The sequence below is a fragment of the Colobus angolensis genome, unplaced genomic scaffold (genome assembly GCF_000951035.1).
Source record: "Colobus angolensis palliatus isolate OR3802 unplaced genomic scaffold, Cang.pa_1.0 Scaffold77, whole genome shotgun sequence".
NCBI classification, from domain to species: Eukaryota; Metazoa; Chordata; class Mammalia; order Primates; family Cercopithecidae; genus Colobus; species Colobus angolensis.
This window is the reverse complement of record NW_012121487.1, coordinates 3,037,465-3,052,130: the sequence shown is the minus strand read 5'-3', so window position 1 is coordinate 3,052,130 and position 14,666 is coordinate 3,037,465. Positions and strand designations below refer to the sequence as shown.

General features: G+C 52.6%; 1 protein-coding gene across 1 annotated transcript in view; it reads left to right on the top strand.

Moving 5' to 3' along the window:
- Positions 1–14,666, top strand: part of ARHGEF2 (Rho/Rac guanine nucleotide exchange factor (GEF) 2) — a 41,026-nt gene that overhangs the window by 6,678 nt on the left and 19,682 nt on the right. Inside the window, exons 2-14 of the mRNA XM_011928505.1 lie at positions 3,186–3,330; positions 5,830–5,897; positions 6,238–6,301; positions 6,953–7,082; positions 7,301–7,410; positions 7,584–7,724; positions 9,179–9,429; positions 9,644–9,769; positions 10,124–10,241; positions 10,441–10,689; positions 13,626–13,702; positions 14,139–14,308; positions 14,396–14,478. Coding sequence (XP_011783895.1) covers positions 3,186–3,330; positions 5,830–5,897; positions 6,238–6,301; positions 6,953–7,082; positions 7,301–7,410; positions 7,584–7,724; positions 9,179–9,429; positions 9,644–9,769; positions 10,124–10,241; positions 10,441–10,689; positions 13,626–13,702; positions 14,139–14,308; positions 14,396–14,478 — 1,732 coding nt within the window. The remainder of the gene's footprint in view (positions 1–3,185; positions 3,331–5,829; positions 5,898–6,237; positions 6,302–6,952; positions 7,083–7,300; positions 7,411–7,583; positions 7,725–9,178; positions 9,430–9,643; positions 9,770–10,123; positions 10,242–10,440; positions 10,690–13,625; positions 13,703–14,138; positions 14,309–14,395; positions 14,479–14,666) is intronic.

Below are 14,666 nucleotides of genomic sequence, written 5' to 3'. Positions count from 1 at the left end.
AGTAGGACAAAGAACCAAACAAGCCCACTCACTCCACCTCTGGAGCAGGCACCACTGGTAAGCAGGCCCTGTGTCCTTCCATCCTCAGAAGCCCGAGCCCTGGGGCGGGCACAGGCGACCTCCGGGACAATAGCACTAGGCAGTGCCAGGGCCGCTTGCTGCTGGGCAGTGCCCGTGTTGGGATGTGCTGCTGCTGTGGCTGCTGCCCGCTGCTGGCCCACCTAGAGCAGGGGTCACTTGGAGAGAGGGTGAGTGTTGGGAGATGGAGGAGGCAGGGCCCAGAGTACCAGGACTGTCTGTGGAACACTGATGCCAGAGAGGGGAAGGGCCACTAGAGACCCTGTTCTCTGGCTCCCCCAGTCCTCTCCCTCCATTTGCCACTCCATCTGAGCTGGTCGAACAGATGAGTGTTTGTGGATGCCACAGGGGGAGGGTGGAGGGCAAAGGGCAGAGGTCAGGTGTGGAAGAGGGTACTTGTAGCAGCACTGCCCATTCTGGAGTGACCTTGGTCCAGTCATGTTATTTTTATACTACTGTTTTCAGCTTGCTTGCTTTTACATATGTTTTTGTTTTTATTTTTATTTTTTATAGAGATGGGTCTCGCTGTGTTGCTCAGGCTGTTCTCAAACTCCTGGCCTCAAGTGATCCTCTCATCTCAGCCCCACAAAGTGCTGGGATTACAGGTGTGAGCCACCTCGCCGGCCTCTTGCTTTTAATTCAAATGTGATATGTGCTCACACTTTTGGTTTGTGTTGTATAGAAGGATGGGAGGGCAGGAGAGGAGGAGAAAAGGGAGAGTGTATGGCAGTGGGAAGAGATATTTGGACTTGGTATTTGAGGTCCTGTGAGGTTATTATTCAAAGGTGAATTTGAACTTCTTTTTTTTTTTTTTTGAGACAGAGTCTTACTCTGTGGCCCAGGCTGGAGTGTAGTGGCCCAATCTCAACTCACTGCAGCTTCCAACCTCCCCGTTTCAAGTGATTCTCCTGCCTTAGCCTCCAGAGTAGCTGGGATTATGGGTGCCCGCCACCATGCCCAGCTAATTTTTTGTATTTTTAGTAGAGACAGAGTTTCACCATGTTGGCCAGGCTGGTCTCGAACTCCTGATCTCAGGTGATCCACCTGCCTCGGCCTCCCAAAGTGCTGGGATTACAGGATTACAGGTGTGAGCCACCACACCCAACCTGAATTCGAACTTCTAAAGAGCTTAATTTGGCACAAGATAGGTGGAGGTTAGACCAAAGGGAGCATTTTCTAGTGGTCCAGGTAGGTAGGTATCAGAATAGAAAAAAGGAGGCCAGAACAGTTTACAGGTTTGAGTTCGAGGCTAGAGGCAGCTCAGCTTCCTGAATAAGCCTAGGTAGAGGAGCAGTTGGCCTGCGTGAGGAGGAGGGGAAGAGAGGCTGTGGGCGGGAGAGGAGAACAGTGGCGGAGAAGCAAGGCTGAGAAAGGGAAGGCAGAGCGGGAGGAGCCCAGGAGGGAGACCCTGGGAGGAGAAGGGAGGACATGGAGAGACCAGGAGACAGGAGGAGGATGCGAACAATAGATGATTGGGGATGAAGAAGATGCATAAGGGGAGAAGGGATTGACCCCAAGACCTCTGGGCTCTGGACATCATCAGGCAAACCTGGAGCTTGGGAGGAGAATCAGGAAAGAGAAGGATCTTGGGCCACCAGAAAGCTCTGAGACCCTAGGCACTGCAGCCCCATGCCCTCTGTCCCTGCACTGTTGACTCAGCCCCTCCACACTTCCCCTTTCTACCCTTTTCTGCCCCAAGCACCAGGGCCGTGCATCTCTTCCCCTCCTCCACCTCTCAGCTGCTAGCGTGGCCTCGGCTGAGTCAGTACTGGTCTCCTAGAGTCCGGGCTGAGTGCTTCCTGCTGAGCTATAATCCTCTGTCCCCAGCCCAGGTCCTCTGACTTGGGGCTTCTACCCTCAGCCATCTGGATCCTGCTCTTTGATTTCTGAGAGCCTGAGAAACCTTGAAGGGAGTGGTCTTCTCAGCTTCTAGTCCTGCTCCAAGAGGGGAGGGAAAATCCAGAGATCGGAGGTCACAACTGAGGAAGGTCCTAGAATAGTGGGAAGAGTGATATCCCCCTCTTCTCACCTTCTTAGGCTTTTTGGGAATCGCAGGGGCTTAAAGAGGGACGGATTGGAGGTCAGGGAGAATGACTTGACTTGCAGAGGCAGGGGCACTGGGGGAAATGGGAGACAGCAGAGATGGGAAACGCTGGCTCAGAGGCTCCGAGGAAGGTGTGCACCATCTCTGCGGAGACCAACACTGAAGGATGAAGGGTAGATGTCAGAAAGGACTTCCTAGGATGGGAGAGACCAGTTGGGTGAGGAGCAATTGAGGAAACTCTCCTAGGTTTTAACTCTGGAGAGTAGTATGAGAGGGATAAAAGTTAGACTACAGGAGAGATTTTCCGCTGGAAGCAACCGAGATGGCTGGCTGAGCTTACTTACTTAAAGATTCCAGAGTGGAAGAGTGACCCAAAGGCAGCTGCCCTCGCCTTGAGGTTAGTAGGGGACATGCTGCCTCCCAGACAGACCATGTGTGTTGAGGATGAAGGTTGGTGAAAAGAGTTAGAGGTCTGGGATCCTGATCCCTGGGTTGAGGGTGGCAGGGGAGGCATTCTGCCCCCTTCAGCCAATCTAATAAGGGGATCTCCTGCCCCCCTACTGTGACTGCCACAGAGACAGCGGCTCCAACACTGGTTGTCATGGTTATAAGAGGAGCTAACTCCCATAGATTGGAAAGCGCTGGTGAGCTGGCACCCTCCGCTTCGCCTGCTCTCCCCTCCTCTCTGCGCATCTTCCCCCAGCACAGAGAGGAGAGTACAGCAGCTCGGGGGCGAGCAGAGCTAGGGCTGGGAAGGTGGAGTGAGGACGCAGAGACCTAGAGCCAGGGAGATGAGTGGCAACAGGAGGCAGCCCAGCCGCAGGGGCCAGGTAGGTCAGGGACCCAGAACCCATCCGGACCGGCCGCCCCAGAGCCGGGCCTGGTCATTCCTGGACAGCTGCCTCTGACACTCAGTTGCAGGCTCTGCTTTAGGAACTGGTGTCTTTCCAGCATCCTCAGGCTGGCATTTCTTCCTTGCCTCTGCCCCCAGCCTGTCTCTCTGGACTTCAGGCACTTCGGCATTTTCCAGCCTCACTTCCTCTCCCTCTCATCCCTTCCACAGACCCGGGAAAAGGAGAAGATGAAGGAAGCCAAGGATGCCCGCTATACCAATGGGCACCTCTTCACCACCATCTCAGTTTCAGGCATGACCATGTGCTATGCCTGTAACAAGAGCATCACAGCCAAGGAAGCCCTCATCTGCCCAAGTAAGTTGTTTGGACCCTGAGAGTCACCCAGACTCGGTGCCCACTGACCCTGATCTTTTCATCTGTTTTTTCTGCCTGGATCCATGAGGGTCACTCTTGTCTCTGATCTCCGGCTGGGCACAAATGCCAGGGCCAGATGCTTGATCCCTTGCTCCCTGTCCTCACACTGAGGGGTGGTGGCTGTTGGAATATGGCATAAACTGGACTATCTGGGAATGTGGGGGAGGGGAGGCTGGGCTGGCTCCTCTTGCAGCTGTCATCCACCAGACACCCCCCCCTTGCTCCCCGAACAGCTGCTAAGGGTTAGGGGAACTGATTGGAGAAGGAGCAGGAATGTTGTGTGTGTGGAGGGGGTGGGGTGGGGGGTGATAGAGGAACTGGGTGGAAAGCTGCCAGCCTTGCAGCTGGCTCTGCCCATCTTGCTGGGCAGAGCTGGGCATTCAGGACTTCACAGTCCCCTTGCCCCTTTATTTCTATTGACTATGGTCAATAGAAATCTCTGCTGTTCACCCTGGCTAACACGGTGAAACCCCGTCTCTACTAAAAACTACAAAAAACTAGCCGGGCGAGGTGGCGGCGCCTGTAGTCCCAGCTACCCGGGAGGCTGAGGCAGGAGAATGGCATGAACCCGGGAGGCGGAGCTTGCAGTGAGCTGAGATCCGGCCACTGCACTCCAGCCTGGGTGACAGAGCAAGACTCCGTCTCAAAAAAAAAAAAAAAAAAAAAAAAAAAGAAATCTCTGCTGTTTCAAGCAGAAGATGGGATTGGGAGCCTTCATCTCAAATTTCTAGTGAGAAAGAGGGAATGTAGCAGGGATGTGTGTGTTGGTGGGCAGGGGTTAGAATTCCTGCCCTTCATCCACATCTGAGTATGGTCCTGTCTTTAGGGAGTATAAGCCAGGAATTCTTTCCTTCCCCAGTATACAGAGGGCTCCTGCTGCCCCCTCTCCCTCAATTCCTCCTGAAGTTATGGCAGAGATGACTCTGATTAGAGCAGGATTGAAGGTATTCTGACGTGCTACTGAATAGCAGACAAAAGCTCTAGCCTGTAAATCCCTGTGGAACTTGGGGAAGGAACCCCCAGAAAGAACCAGTGATGGGCAGCCTGCTCGGGTCCCCTTCCAAGCTGTGGAAGCTTTGTCATTTTGCTCTTCACAATAAACCTTGCTACCGCTCAAAAAAAAAAAAGAAAGAAAAGAAAACAACCAGTGAAGCCTCCCTACTTTCCGCACTGTTCAATTTAGAGTTGTGAGGATGAGGAGGGAACCCCAATCTAGATCCCTGTAGAGACCTGACAAAATTCCCAATCCGGAAGCTTGTTGCCAGGGGAACAGGGGAGGTGGGCAGCACTATTTTGAGAGCAGGTGGAAAGCGGAGGTTCGATCCAGAGAGCTGAGTGTTGGGGGTAGGAGAAGGGAGCTTCAGGGGGGTGGGGGCAGCGGCAACCCCCACTTCTGTCTGCCCCCTCTGCTCCACCCAGTTTGCCTTGTATTTGTGGAAGTGAGCGTGGTGCTGGGTATTGTCTGAAAGAGTTAGCAGAGTTTCCGGTGTTGTTGGATGGGGAAGGGGAAGCTGGAGAGGGCCAGGAGCTGCGGGCATGTTTGGGAAGGGCACGGCCCAGGGTCGCAGTGCCTAGGCTCAGTGAATCCTCCTTTCTTCTTCTCTCCTACCCCATGGCAAGGTGGGGTGGAGGATGGTGGAGAAGCAGATGGAGTGTGGGAGCTGTGGATTTGCCTGAGTTGGGGGAACAGGACTCCCTGGGCCTGGAAGGGAGAAGGCCAGGCTTGGTGGGGAGGCACCTGTCCCTTCTTTACCACTGGAGCCACTAGCCTTGGAGCTGCTGAGGCCCAGCCAGAGTCCAGGGCATGCGGTGCAAGTGAGGGAGCACAGCCTTTGGATTCAGGCCACCGCAGTGTAAACCCCAGCTCTCCCACTGGCCATGTGACCTCTGACGGATGGCTCAGCCACTCCAGGACAGGTTCCTCATACGTGAAATGAGGATAACTGAACCTCCCTCCATGGGTGGTTAGGATTAAGTAAATGTGGAACATTTGCTATTATAAAAGCTCAGAGAATGTAAATTTCCCCTCTGCCCCTAGCCCCCATCCCGGCTGCCTCTGTGCCATCTTCTGTTCTGTGGGAGTCCTCTCTTCCATCTGCCATTCGCAACCACCTTCGTGCTTCTTGAGCTCATCTCTGGCAGCCAGTGACCCCTGCTCCCCTCTGGTCCACCCTTCAGGCCACCTTGGGGTCAGGACTGCCCATCCCACTTGATTATTTACTTTCATTCAGCACCTATACCCCCTCACTTCATTTCCTGCTTGAAGGAAGAGGGAGGTGGGAGGAGAGGGACTGGGGTGTGGTAATGGCCCAGAAGTCGGGGTAGGGGGGAGAGTCCCTGAGGACTGTGTGGCCAGGAGGAGATGGGTGTCTGCATGTGGGTGTGTCCCCTCCTGTACCACCCGGCCCTCCCTTCACCCTCTCTACCCCACCCTCCCAGCCTGCAATGTGACTATCCACAACCGCTGTAAAGACACCCTCGCCAACTGTACCAAGGTCAAGCAGAAGGTGAGACGGCAGGGAGGGCAGAGGGCTGGGGGAGAGGGTAGTGAGTGTGTGGTACCCTCATGCCTTTTCCATTCATTCCCTACCCTGTGTTTCTCACCACCCCCCCTCCTTACCAAGGGGCACCCAGACCCTCAACCCCAGGCCTCGGGCCCCAAGTAGGCTGGGCCTGTTGCTACAGACATGTCCCCGCAGCACTGGGCTCAACCACCCTGATCCCCTTAACTACAGTGCCAGCTTTCTCCCAAGGGGGCCGGCCACCTAGCTCCTGCCCCATGCCTCTTTGGGTGATCCTTGGGTGATAGCCATTCTTGGTATCTCTCTCCTGCTCTCTGTCTCACAGCAACAGAAAGCAGCCCTGCTGAAGAACAACACTGCCTTGCAGTCGGTCTCTCTTCGAAGTAAGAGTGAGTAGTTGGGGAGTGGAGGAGGTCCCCTAAGACCCTGGACCCCAGGCTGCTCAACCCATGGACTCTGCTGCCCCACTAAGGTTGTTCCCAGGCACAGCGCCTTCCTCTTCTCAATTGGAAGCAGATAGTGGGGGCCTAAGGGATGGTTCAGACTCTTGGACTTAGGGGCAGGAGGGAGAGTCCAAATGGGCATTGAGGGCTGGGGATGGGTGGTCGCCTGAGCCTGGCCACAGCCTGTATTTTATCAGTTATTTACACTGCATTTTGGGAGTGTTGGTAGCAGCTGTCAAGTGTCAATTCAGACAGCTCTGATGTAACAGAAAGAGCATGGTCCTTAGGTATAAAGAGCAGAGTCTCAGTCCCTACCTAGCCATTACCCAAGTCACCCAGGACAAGTCTTTTTGCCTTTCTGAGCTCCTGTTTGTTCATAGGCTTATGTCAGGGAGGAGATAAGTAAGAAAAAGCTCTTTGTGAACATTAGCGTGTTACACAAATGTAAGGTGGCATTCTTATTATCATCTTTCTTGACTAGAGGGGGCTGAGGTGGAGTGAGAGGATGCCTCATGCCTCATTGAGGAGCCTGGGAGGCCTCAATCCTGGAAAGCACCAGAGTCTGATGTTTGCCTGCTGGGCATCTCTCCCCCACAGCAACCATCCGGGAGCGGCCAAGCTCGGCCATCTACCCCTCCGACAGCTTCCGGCAGTCCCTCCTAGGCTCCCGCCGTGGCCGCTCCTCCTTGTCTTTAGCCAAGAGTGTTTCCACCACCAACATTGCTGGGTAAGCCTCTGTTTGGGGAAAGGGGCAGCGAGACAGTGTGGCAGTGGAGACCAAGGGTGTGCCGAGAGGTCCCTTTCCATCCCTGAGTTCAGAACTGTAGATAGACAAATAAGGAGAACTTAGGGGGGCTGCCTCTTGGATCCTGGCTTTCGTTCCCTACCTGGGAAGGGGTCTCTTGCCCGACTGGGGGTGATGCAGACAGCCTCCACTTTCTTCAGACATTTCAATGATGAGTCTCCCCTGGGGCTGCGCCGGATCCTCTCACAGTCCACAGACTCCCTCAACATGCGGAACCGAACCCTATCAGTGGAATCCCTCATTGATGAAGGTGAGCAGGCCTGGGCCCAGGGGAGCCCTGAGGAAGATGAAGAGGGGCTGGGGATGAGGGACTGGTAGGAGTAGCCTGGAAGGGCAAGAAGGGAAGGGATCTAGAGAAGGGCCAGGGACCCAGGGAAGGGAACTCAAGACCTCTGAGTTGCTTGCCCTGCAAATGTCTAGCAGAGGTAATCTACAATGAGCTGATGAGTGACTTTGAGATGGATGAGAAGGACTTTGCAGCTGACTCCTGGAGCCTTGCTGTGGACAGCAGCTTCCTGCAGCAGCATAAAAAGGAGGTGATGAAGCAGCAAGATGTCATCTATGGTGAGCCAAGACCACCCTAGTCTTCCTCTTCCTTCACCAGGTCCTGTTTACGTCCTTCTTGGGTTTTTTTTGTTTTTGTTTTTGTTTTGAGATAGAGTCTCACTCTCCAAACCAGGCTGAAGTGCAGTGGCACGATCTCGGCTCACTGCAACCTCCACCTCCCAGGTTCAAGCGATTCTCATTACAGGTGCCTGCCACCATGCCAGCTAATTTCTGCATTTTTAGTAGAGACAGGGGTTTCATCATGTTAGCTCTGCTGGTCTCAAACTCCTGACTTCAGGTGATCCGCCCGCCTCAGCTTCCCAAAGTGCTGGGATTACAGACGTGAGCCACTGCACTTGGCTGTGTCCTTCTTTCCACCAGCCCCTACCTCTCAAAACCCTTTCCCTTATATCCTCTTGGCCTACAAGACCCTGCCTGGTATGCCACAGGTTGCCCACTAGGTCCCCATCTCTTGATGCTGTTGGTCTCCAACGCCCTCTCTCTATCCCTTCTTTATCTCAATCTTCAGTCTTTACTCTGCTTATTCCATGCTTAACACTGTGCTGGAGACTGTGGGAAGCCTCGACATGTAGAAGACATATGGTTCTTACCCTAAAATAGCTCACAGCTTGAGATGATAAGGTGTAAAGATAAAAAATGGAACTGGGTGTGGTGGCTCATGCCTATAATCTCAGCGATTTGGGAGGCCAAGGTGGGAGGATCACTTGATGCCAGGATTTTGAGACCAACCTGGGCCATAAAGCAAGACCTCTGTCTCTCAAAAATATTTTTAAAAACTAGTCAGTGGCTGGGCGCGGTGGCTCAAGCCTGTAATCCCAGCACTTTGGGAGGCCAAGACGGGCGGATCACGAGGTCAGGAGATCGAGACCATCCTGGCTAACCCGGTGAAACCCCATCTCTACTAAAAAAAATACAAAAAAAAAAAACTAGCCGGGCAAGATGGCGGGCGCCTGTAGTCCCAGCTACTCGGGAGGCTGAGGCAGGAGAATGGCGTGAACCTGGGAGGTGGAGCTTGCAGTGAGCTGAGATCCGGCCACTGCACTCCAGCCTGGGCGACAGAGCGAGACTCCGTCTCAAAAAAAAAAAAACAAAAACAAACAAACAAAAACCTAGTCAGGTGTGGTGGCATGTGTCTATAGTCCCAGCTACTTGGAAGGCTGAGACAGGAGGATTACTTGAGTCCAGGAGTTCGAGGCTACAGTGAGTTCTCATTGTGCCACTACACTCCAGCCTGGGCACCAGAGCAAGACCTCATTTCTGGGGAAAAAAAAAATAATAAATTTTTAAAAAGATAAAAATGATTAGAAAATGATCTTAGATCATAATAATACAGAATATTAACCTGGAAGGTACCTTGAAAACCTCACGTGAAATGTGAGGTCCTTATCCTAGGGCCCCACCAGTTTTAGCCAAGCCAAGGTAGAGGCCAAATGTCCCATTGTCCCCCACAGAGCTAATCCAGACAGAGCTGCACCACGTGAGGACACTGAAGATCATGACCCGCCTCTTCCGCACGGGGATGCTGGAAGAGCTACAGTTGGAGCCGGGAGTGGTCCAGGGCCTGTTCCCCTGTGTGGATGAGCTCAGTGACATCCACACACGCTTCCTCAGCCAGCTATTAGAACGCCGACGCCAGGCCCTGTGCCCTGGCAGTACCCGGAACTTTGTCATTCATCGCTTGGGTGATCTGCTTATCAGCCAGGTGGGAAAAGGCAGGACTCCTGGGTGATATTCATGGAAGGAGGTGTGACTGGGTTGGGCATTTCTTGGGTCCAAACTCTAGGGGTTGGAGGGGAGCCAGGGAGAGCTGGAGAAATAGGAAGCCAACCTGTTTGGCAGGAGGCCAGAGGTGTGTCCAGGGGGTAAAGTGTGGCTTTGGGGGAATGCTGACCTAGCCCTGCTCCACCAACTTCTAGTTCTCAGGTCCTAGCGCGGAGCAGATGCGTAAGACCTATTCGGAGTTCTGCAGCCGCCACACCAAGGCCTTAAAGCTCTATAAGGAGCTGTATGCCCGAGACAAACGCTTCCAGCAATTCATCCGGGTGAGCAGACCTCTCCAGATCCCATACTCATGACCCAAACCCACGCCCCCGACTCATGGAGGTAGTGCCTGTGAGCTGCACCCACATGGAGGTCAGGCATTCGCCACCCATGCGGACCATCCACATGTGGATCCTGTCAGCAGGAGCCCCTCAGAATGCTAGAGCACGCTGTGGTAGTTTCCCAAGAACTTTTCGCTCCTTCAGTTGGTCCTCACAACAAACCTGTGGCATTGTTATCCCCATTTTCCAGATGTGTCACTTAGGCCAGTGCAGTAGGGCCAGCACCAGAGCTCAGGCACCAGGCCTTTCCATTGCCCTCCCCTCTGGCCCTGAGCCCTGCCTCCTCCCTTGTAGAAAGTGACCCGCTCTGCCGTGCTCAAGCGGCATGGGGTACAGGAGTGCATCCTGCTGGTGACTCAGCGCATCACCAAGTACCCGGTACTCATCAGCCGCATCCTGCAGCATTCCCACGGTGAGTAGGCAGGCCCAGGAGAGGGCCGCTGGGAGATAGCCACCTGGGGTGAGGAAAGGCTCGGGATGACCGCGGGAAGGGTGGGGTCGGGTGTGAAACCCTGGGCAGCCTCTAAAGTGGAATCAAGACACGATGGGAACGAAACGGGGGTGTGAGTGAAGCTGATTGAGCCGTCCCCCATGCCCACCCCCGGTGCCAGGGATCGAGGAGGAACGCCAGGACCTGACCACAGCACTGGGGCTAGTGAAGGAGCTGCTGTCCAATGTGGACCAGGATATTTATGAGCTGGAGAAAGGGGCCCGTCTGCAGGAGATCTACAACCGCATGGACCCTCGGGCCCAAACCCCAGTGCCTGGCAAGGGCCCCTTTGGCCGAGAGGAACTTCTACGGCGCAAACTCATCCACGATGGCTGCCTGCTCTGGAAGACAGCAACGGGGCGCTTCAAAGGTTAGACCTGCTTGGCAGACTAGGCAGGAGTTCAAAGTCAGATGGAGAGTGGGAGATGCCTTCAGGCCTTAGAATCAACCTCTTTTTATGCAGCCCATACGACAGTGAGACTCAGTGGGAGAGAAAAATGGGGTCTCTGTGGCAGCAAAAGCCTGAATTCTGTAGTTAACTTTGTGGACCATACAGGGCCTTCCCTATCAGTATTTTAGCATCTCTTTGGTCTTTACATGCCCAGAGAGCTACTAGTTTTACTGAGGAAGACAAAGAAGCTCTCAGACTGGAGGACAGGATCAGTTGTTACCCCCAGCTGGAATCCCAGCTACCAGGGATGGGAGTAAGCAGCTTTGGGGAGTGCAGCCGGAGGAGGCCCAGAGGAGGGGACTGAGCCGGTGAAGGACAGGCAGGGAGGAGAAGAGACAGCGGGGCAGAGGGGGCAGATCAGGGGCCAGGGCACACTTTCCCAGGTTCTCTTTCCAGAATTTGTCTGCACTGGTAAAGTCTTTCTCACCTAAATCAAAGCAAGAGAATAGCAGGCCTTGGCTTTGGGGATGAGATGTGAGGGACAATAGGAAACTGTAATACCTGAGGCTCCTGAGGCCAGAGCCTGCCTGAGCCTCTGGACCTATGTCATGAAATCTCTGCTCCCTGGGTTTGGATATTGTCAGTCTTCACCAGCCTCTTTCCTTTATCCCTTTCTCTCCTTCCCATCCCTCCCACGCAGCAGCTAAGAATATAAACCATGGGGGATTAAAAATAGCAAGGCTGGAGAGCGTTATTTCTGAAGCATTTAGCAAAAGCCCTCCCCTTCTGTGTGCCCACAGTTTAGTAAAATCCCCAAGGGCAAAGGGGGAGTGTATGTTTTCTCTCTTTTTTTTTTCTTTTTTTTAGAAACAGGGTCTCGCTTTGTTGCTCAGGCTGGGATGCAGTGGTGCAGTCATAGCTCACTGTAACTCAAAACTCCTGGGCTCAAGTGATTCTTCTGCCTTACTTAGACTCCTGAGTAACTGGGACTATAGACCTGCACCACCACACCCAGCACATTTTAAAATTTTTTGTAGAGACAAGATCTTGCTGTGTTGCCTAGGCTAGTCTTGCTCAAATTCCTGGCCTCAAGTGATTGTCCTGCCTCAGCCTCCCAAAGTGCTGGGGTTGTAAATGCGAGCCACTATGCCTGGCCCTGTGTGTTTTCTTGATTGTGACATTCAAGTTTTATGGAATTGATTTTTGTTTCCTCCCTCAGTCTTGGAGTGCTGATCCCATAGGATCTGAGAGCTTGGAGTGTGCAGCAGAGAAGGAAATTGAAGCAGGGGCCCGCTGGGGTTGAAGGAGACGGATGGGTGAGGGATGGTCTTTCAGTCCTCTATGAGAGGAAGGAAACTTTCTCCCTCCCTACCAAGCTCAAAATTAGAAGTGGGAATATGCCAGGACAGGGAGAATTTAGGTCAGATAGCCATAAAGGTCTTCCACTAGTTAGATATTAGAAATGGAATTTAAAGGCTAAAAAGTGTGGTCCAGGCTGGGCACGGTGGCTCATGCCTGTAATTCCAGCACTTTGGGAGGCTGAGGCGGGCACGTCACTTGAGGTCCAGAATTTGAGACTAGCCTAGCCAAGATGGTGAAACCCTGTCTCTACTGAAAATACAAAAATTAGCTGGACGTGGCAGTGCTCACCTGTAGTCACAGCTACTTGGGAGGCTGAGGCATGAGAATCACTTGAACTCAGGAGGCAGAGGTCCCAGTGAGCAGAGATCATGCCATTGCCCTCCAGCCTGGGCAACAGAGCGAGACTTGGTCCCAAAAAATAAAAAATAGGCCGGGCACAGTGGCTCATGCCTGTAATCCCAGCACTTTGGCAGGCCAAGGCAGGCAGATTACTTGAGGTCAGGAGTTTGAGACCAGCCTGGCCAACGTGGTGAAACTCCGTCTCTACAGAAATGCAAAAAATTAGCCAGGTGTTATGGCACACTCCTTCATTGCAGCTGCTCAGGAGGCTGAGGCAGGAGAATTGCTTTTACCTGGGAGGCGGAAGTTGCAGTGAGCCAAGATGGTGCCGCTGCACTCCAGCCTGGGTGACAGAGCGAGACTCCGCCTCAAAAAAAAAAAATTAAATTAAATTAAATTAAAAATAAATAAAACATAAAAGTATGGTCCCTCTTGCTCTGGGAATCCTTATGAATCTCACAAAAATCTTGGACTGTGTCACCCAAAAAAATACACACGAGTCATGTTGATATATAAAACTGTTTACACACCTTCAGAAGGTTTACAGAGTCCCAGGGGGTCTGTAGGCCCTAGGTTAAGAAACCTGAGTCAGTTGGGTAGAAAGGGTTTTCTGTGAAGATACTGAGTGATCCCTATGGTTCCTGCTAGCCCACGACGCTGTTTTGTCTGATAGCACATGAATCTTTCTCCGCCCTGCCCGCTCCCCTACACCGTTTTTAAGCTGTAAGAATGTATGACCAGGCGCAGTGGCTCACACCTCTAATCCCAGCACTTTGGGAGGCCGAAACTGGTGGATAAACCTGAGGTCAGGAGTTTGAGACCAGCCTGACCAACATGGTGAAACCCCATCTCTACTAAAAATACAAAATTAGCCAGGCGTGGTGGCGCATGCGTGTAGTAGTCCCAGCTCCTTGGGAGGCTGAGGCAGGAGAATCGCTTGAACCCAGGAGGCAGAGGTTGCAGCGAGCCAAGATTGTGCCATTGCATTCCAGCCTGGGCAACAAGAGGGAAACTCTGTATCAAAAAAAAAAAAAAAAAGAATAGGTGAGGGGTGAGAGGTCTGAAAAAGTGGAAGCAGCCAGAGGGAAGAGAGGCCAGGAAGAGGGAAATTGGGACCTCTAACCTGACGGGATAAACCTGGTCCTCGGGAAAGAGGGAAACAGCTGCTCAGACTGTCTAGTGCTGACTGTTCTCCCACCTTCATCCCCTGCCAGATGTGCTAATGCTGCTGATGACAGATGTACTGGTGTTTCTCCAGGAAAAGGACCAGAAGTACATCTTTCCTACCCTGGTGAGACATTCATTCTTCACCTTTCTCAGCACAGACAAGTGTTTAGGCTCTTCTTGCTTTCCTGCCCAAGCCCATGAGAGCTCTGGAATCCCCCAGAGTTAAACAGCTATAATTGTTACTATTACTGTAATAATAAAAAATAAGAGCAGCTCACAGGTATTATTACTGTGCACAGGCACTTTCACACCTGTGGGAAAAGATTCTTTTCCTCTTCATTTTATAGATGATGAAAGTAAAGCTTCAAGTCAGTTAAATAATTTGTCAAGGGTTGCACACATTTCTAAGTCCCTTCTGGCTGGCACCAATGCCTGGCTCTTAACTGGTATTGTAGAATGACTCTTCAGTCCTTTCAGTCCTTGTCCAGAAGGATTGAAGGCCTAAATATGCCAAGGGACAGGATTCCCAGGCTTAATCCTTCCTCTCCCCTGACTGGCAGGACAAGCCCTCAGTGGTATCACTGCAGAATCTAATCGTACGGGATATCGCCAACCAGGAGAAAGGGATGTTTCTGATCAGCGCAGCCCCACCTGAGATGTACGAGGTGCACACAGCATCCCGGGATGACCGGAGCACCTGGATCCGGGTCATTCAGCAGAGCGTGCGCATGTGAGTGTCTGCCTGCCGCCTGCATGTGCCTATGACCTCAGGGTACCTGCAGCATTAGATCCCAACCATAGCACTCCCTGGGAACAGAATCCAGTGTTCAGACATGTGGGGGAAGAGGTTGAGGGAGAGACAAAATGGCCCAATACTGGAAAGGTTACCTATGTTCTTATGTCCTATAAAGTCACATTTTATACATTGCCAACCTCAACTCCTTTTCAAATACAACATGAGCTGACAAGCAAAGGAATACTTTGAGCTATCACATGGTGGCATACCTGCCAGCCGACAGTAGAGTTTCAGCTACATTCACATCTTCATCTGTAGGCAGAGGGCTGTTATTCGGAATGTATTGCATATT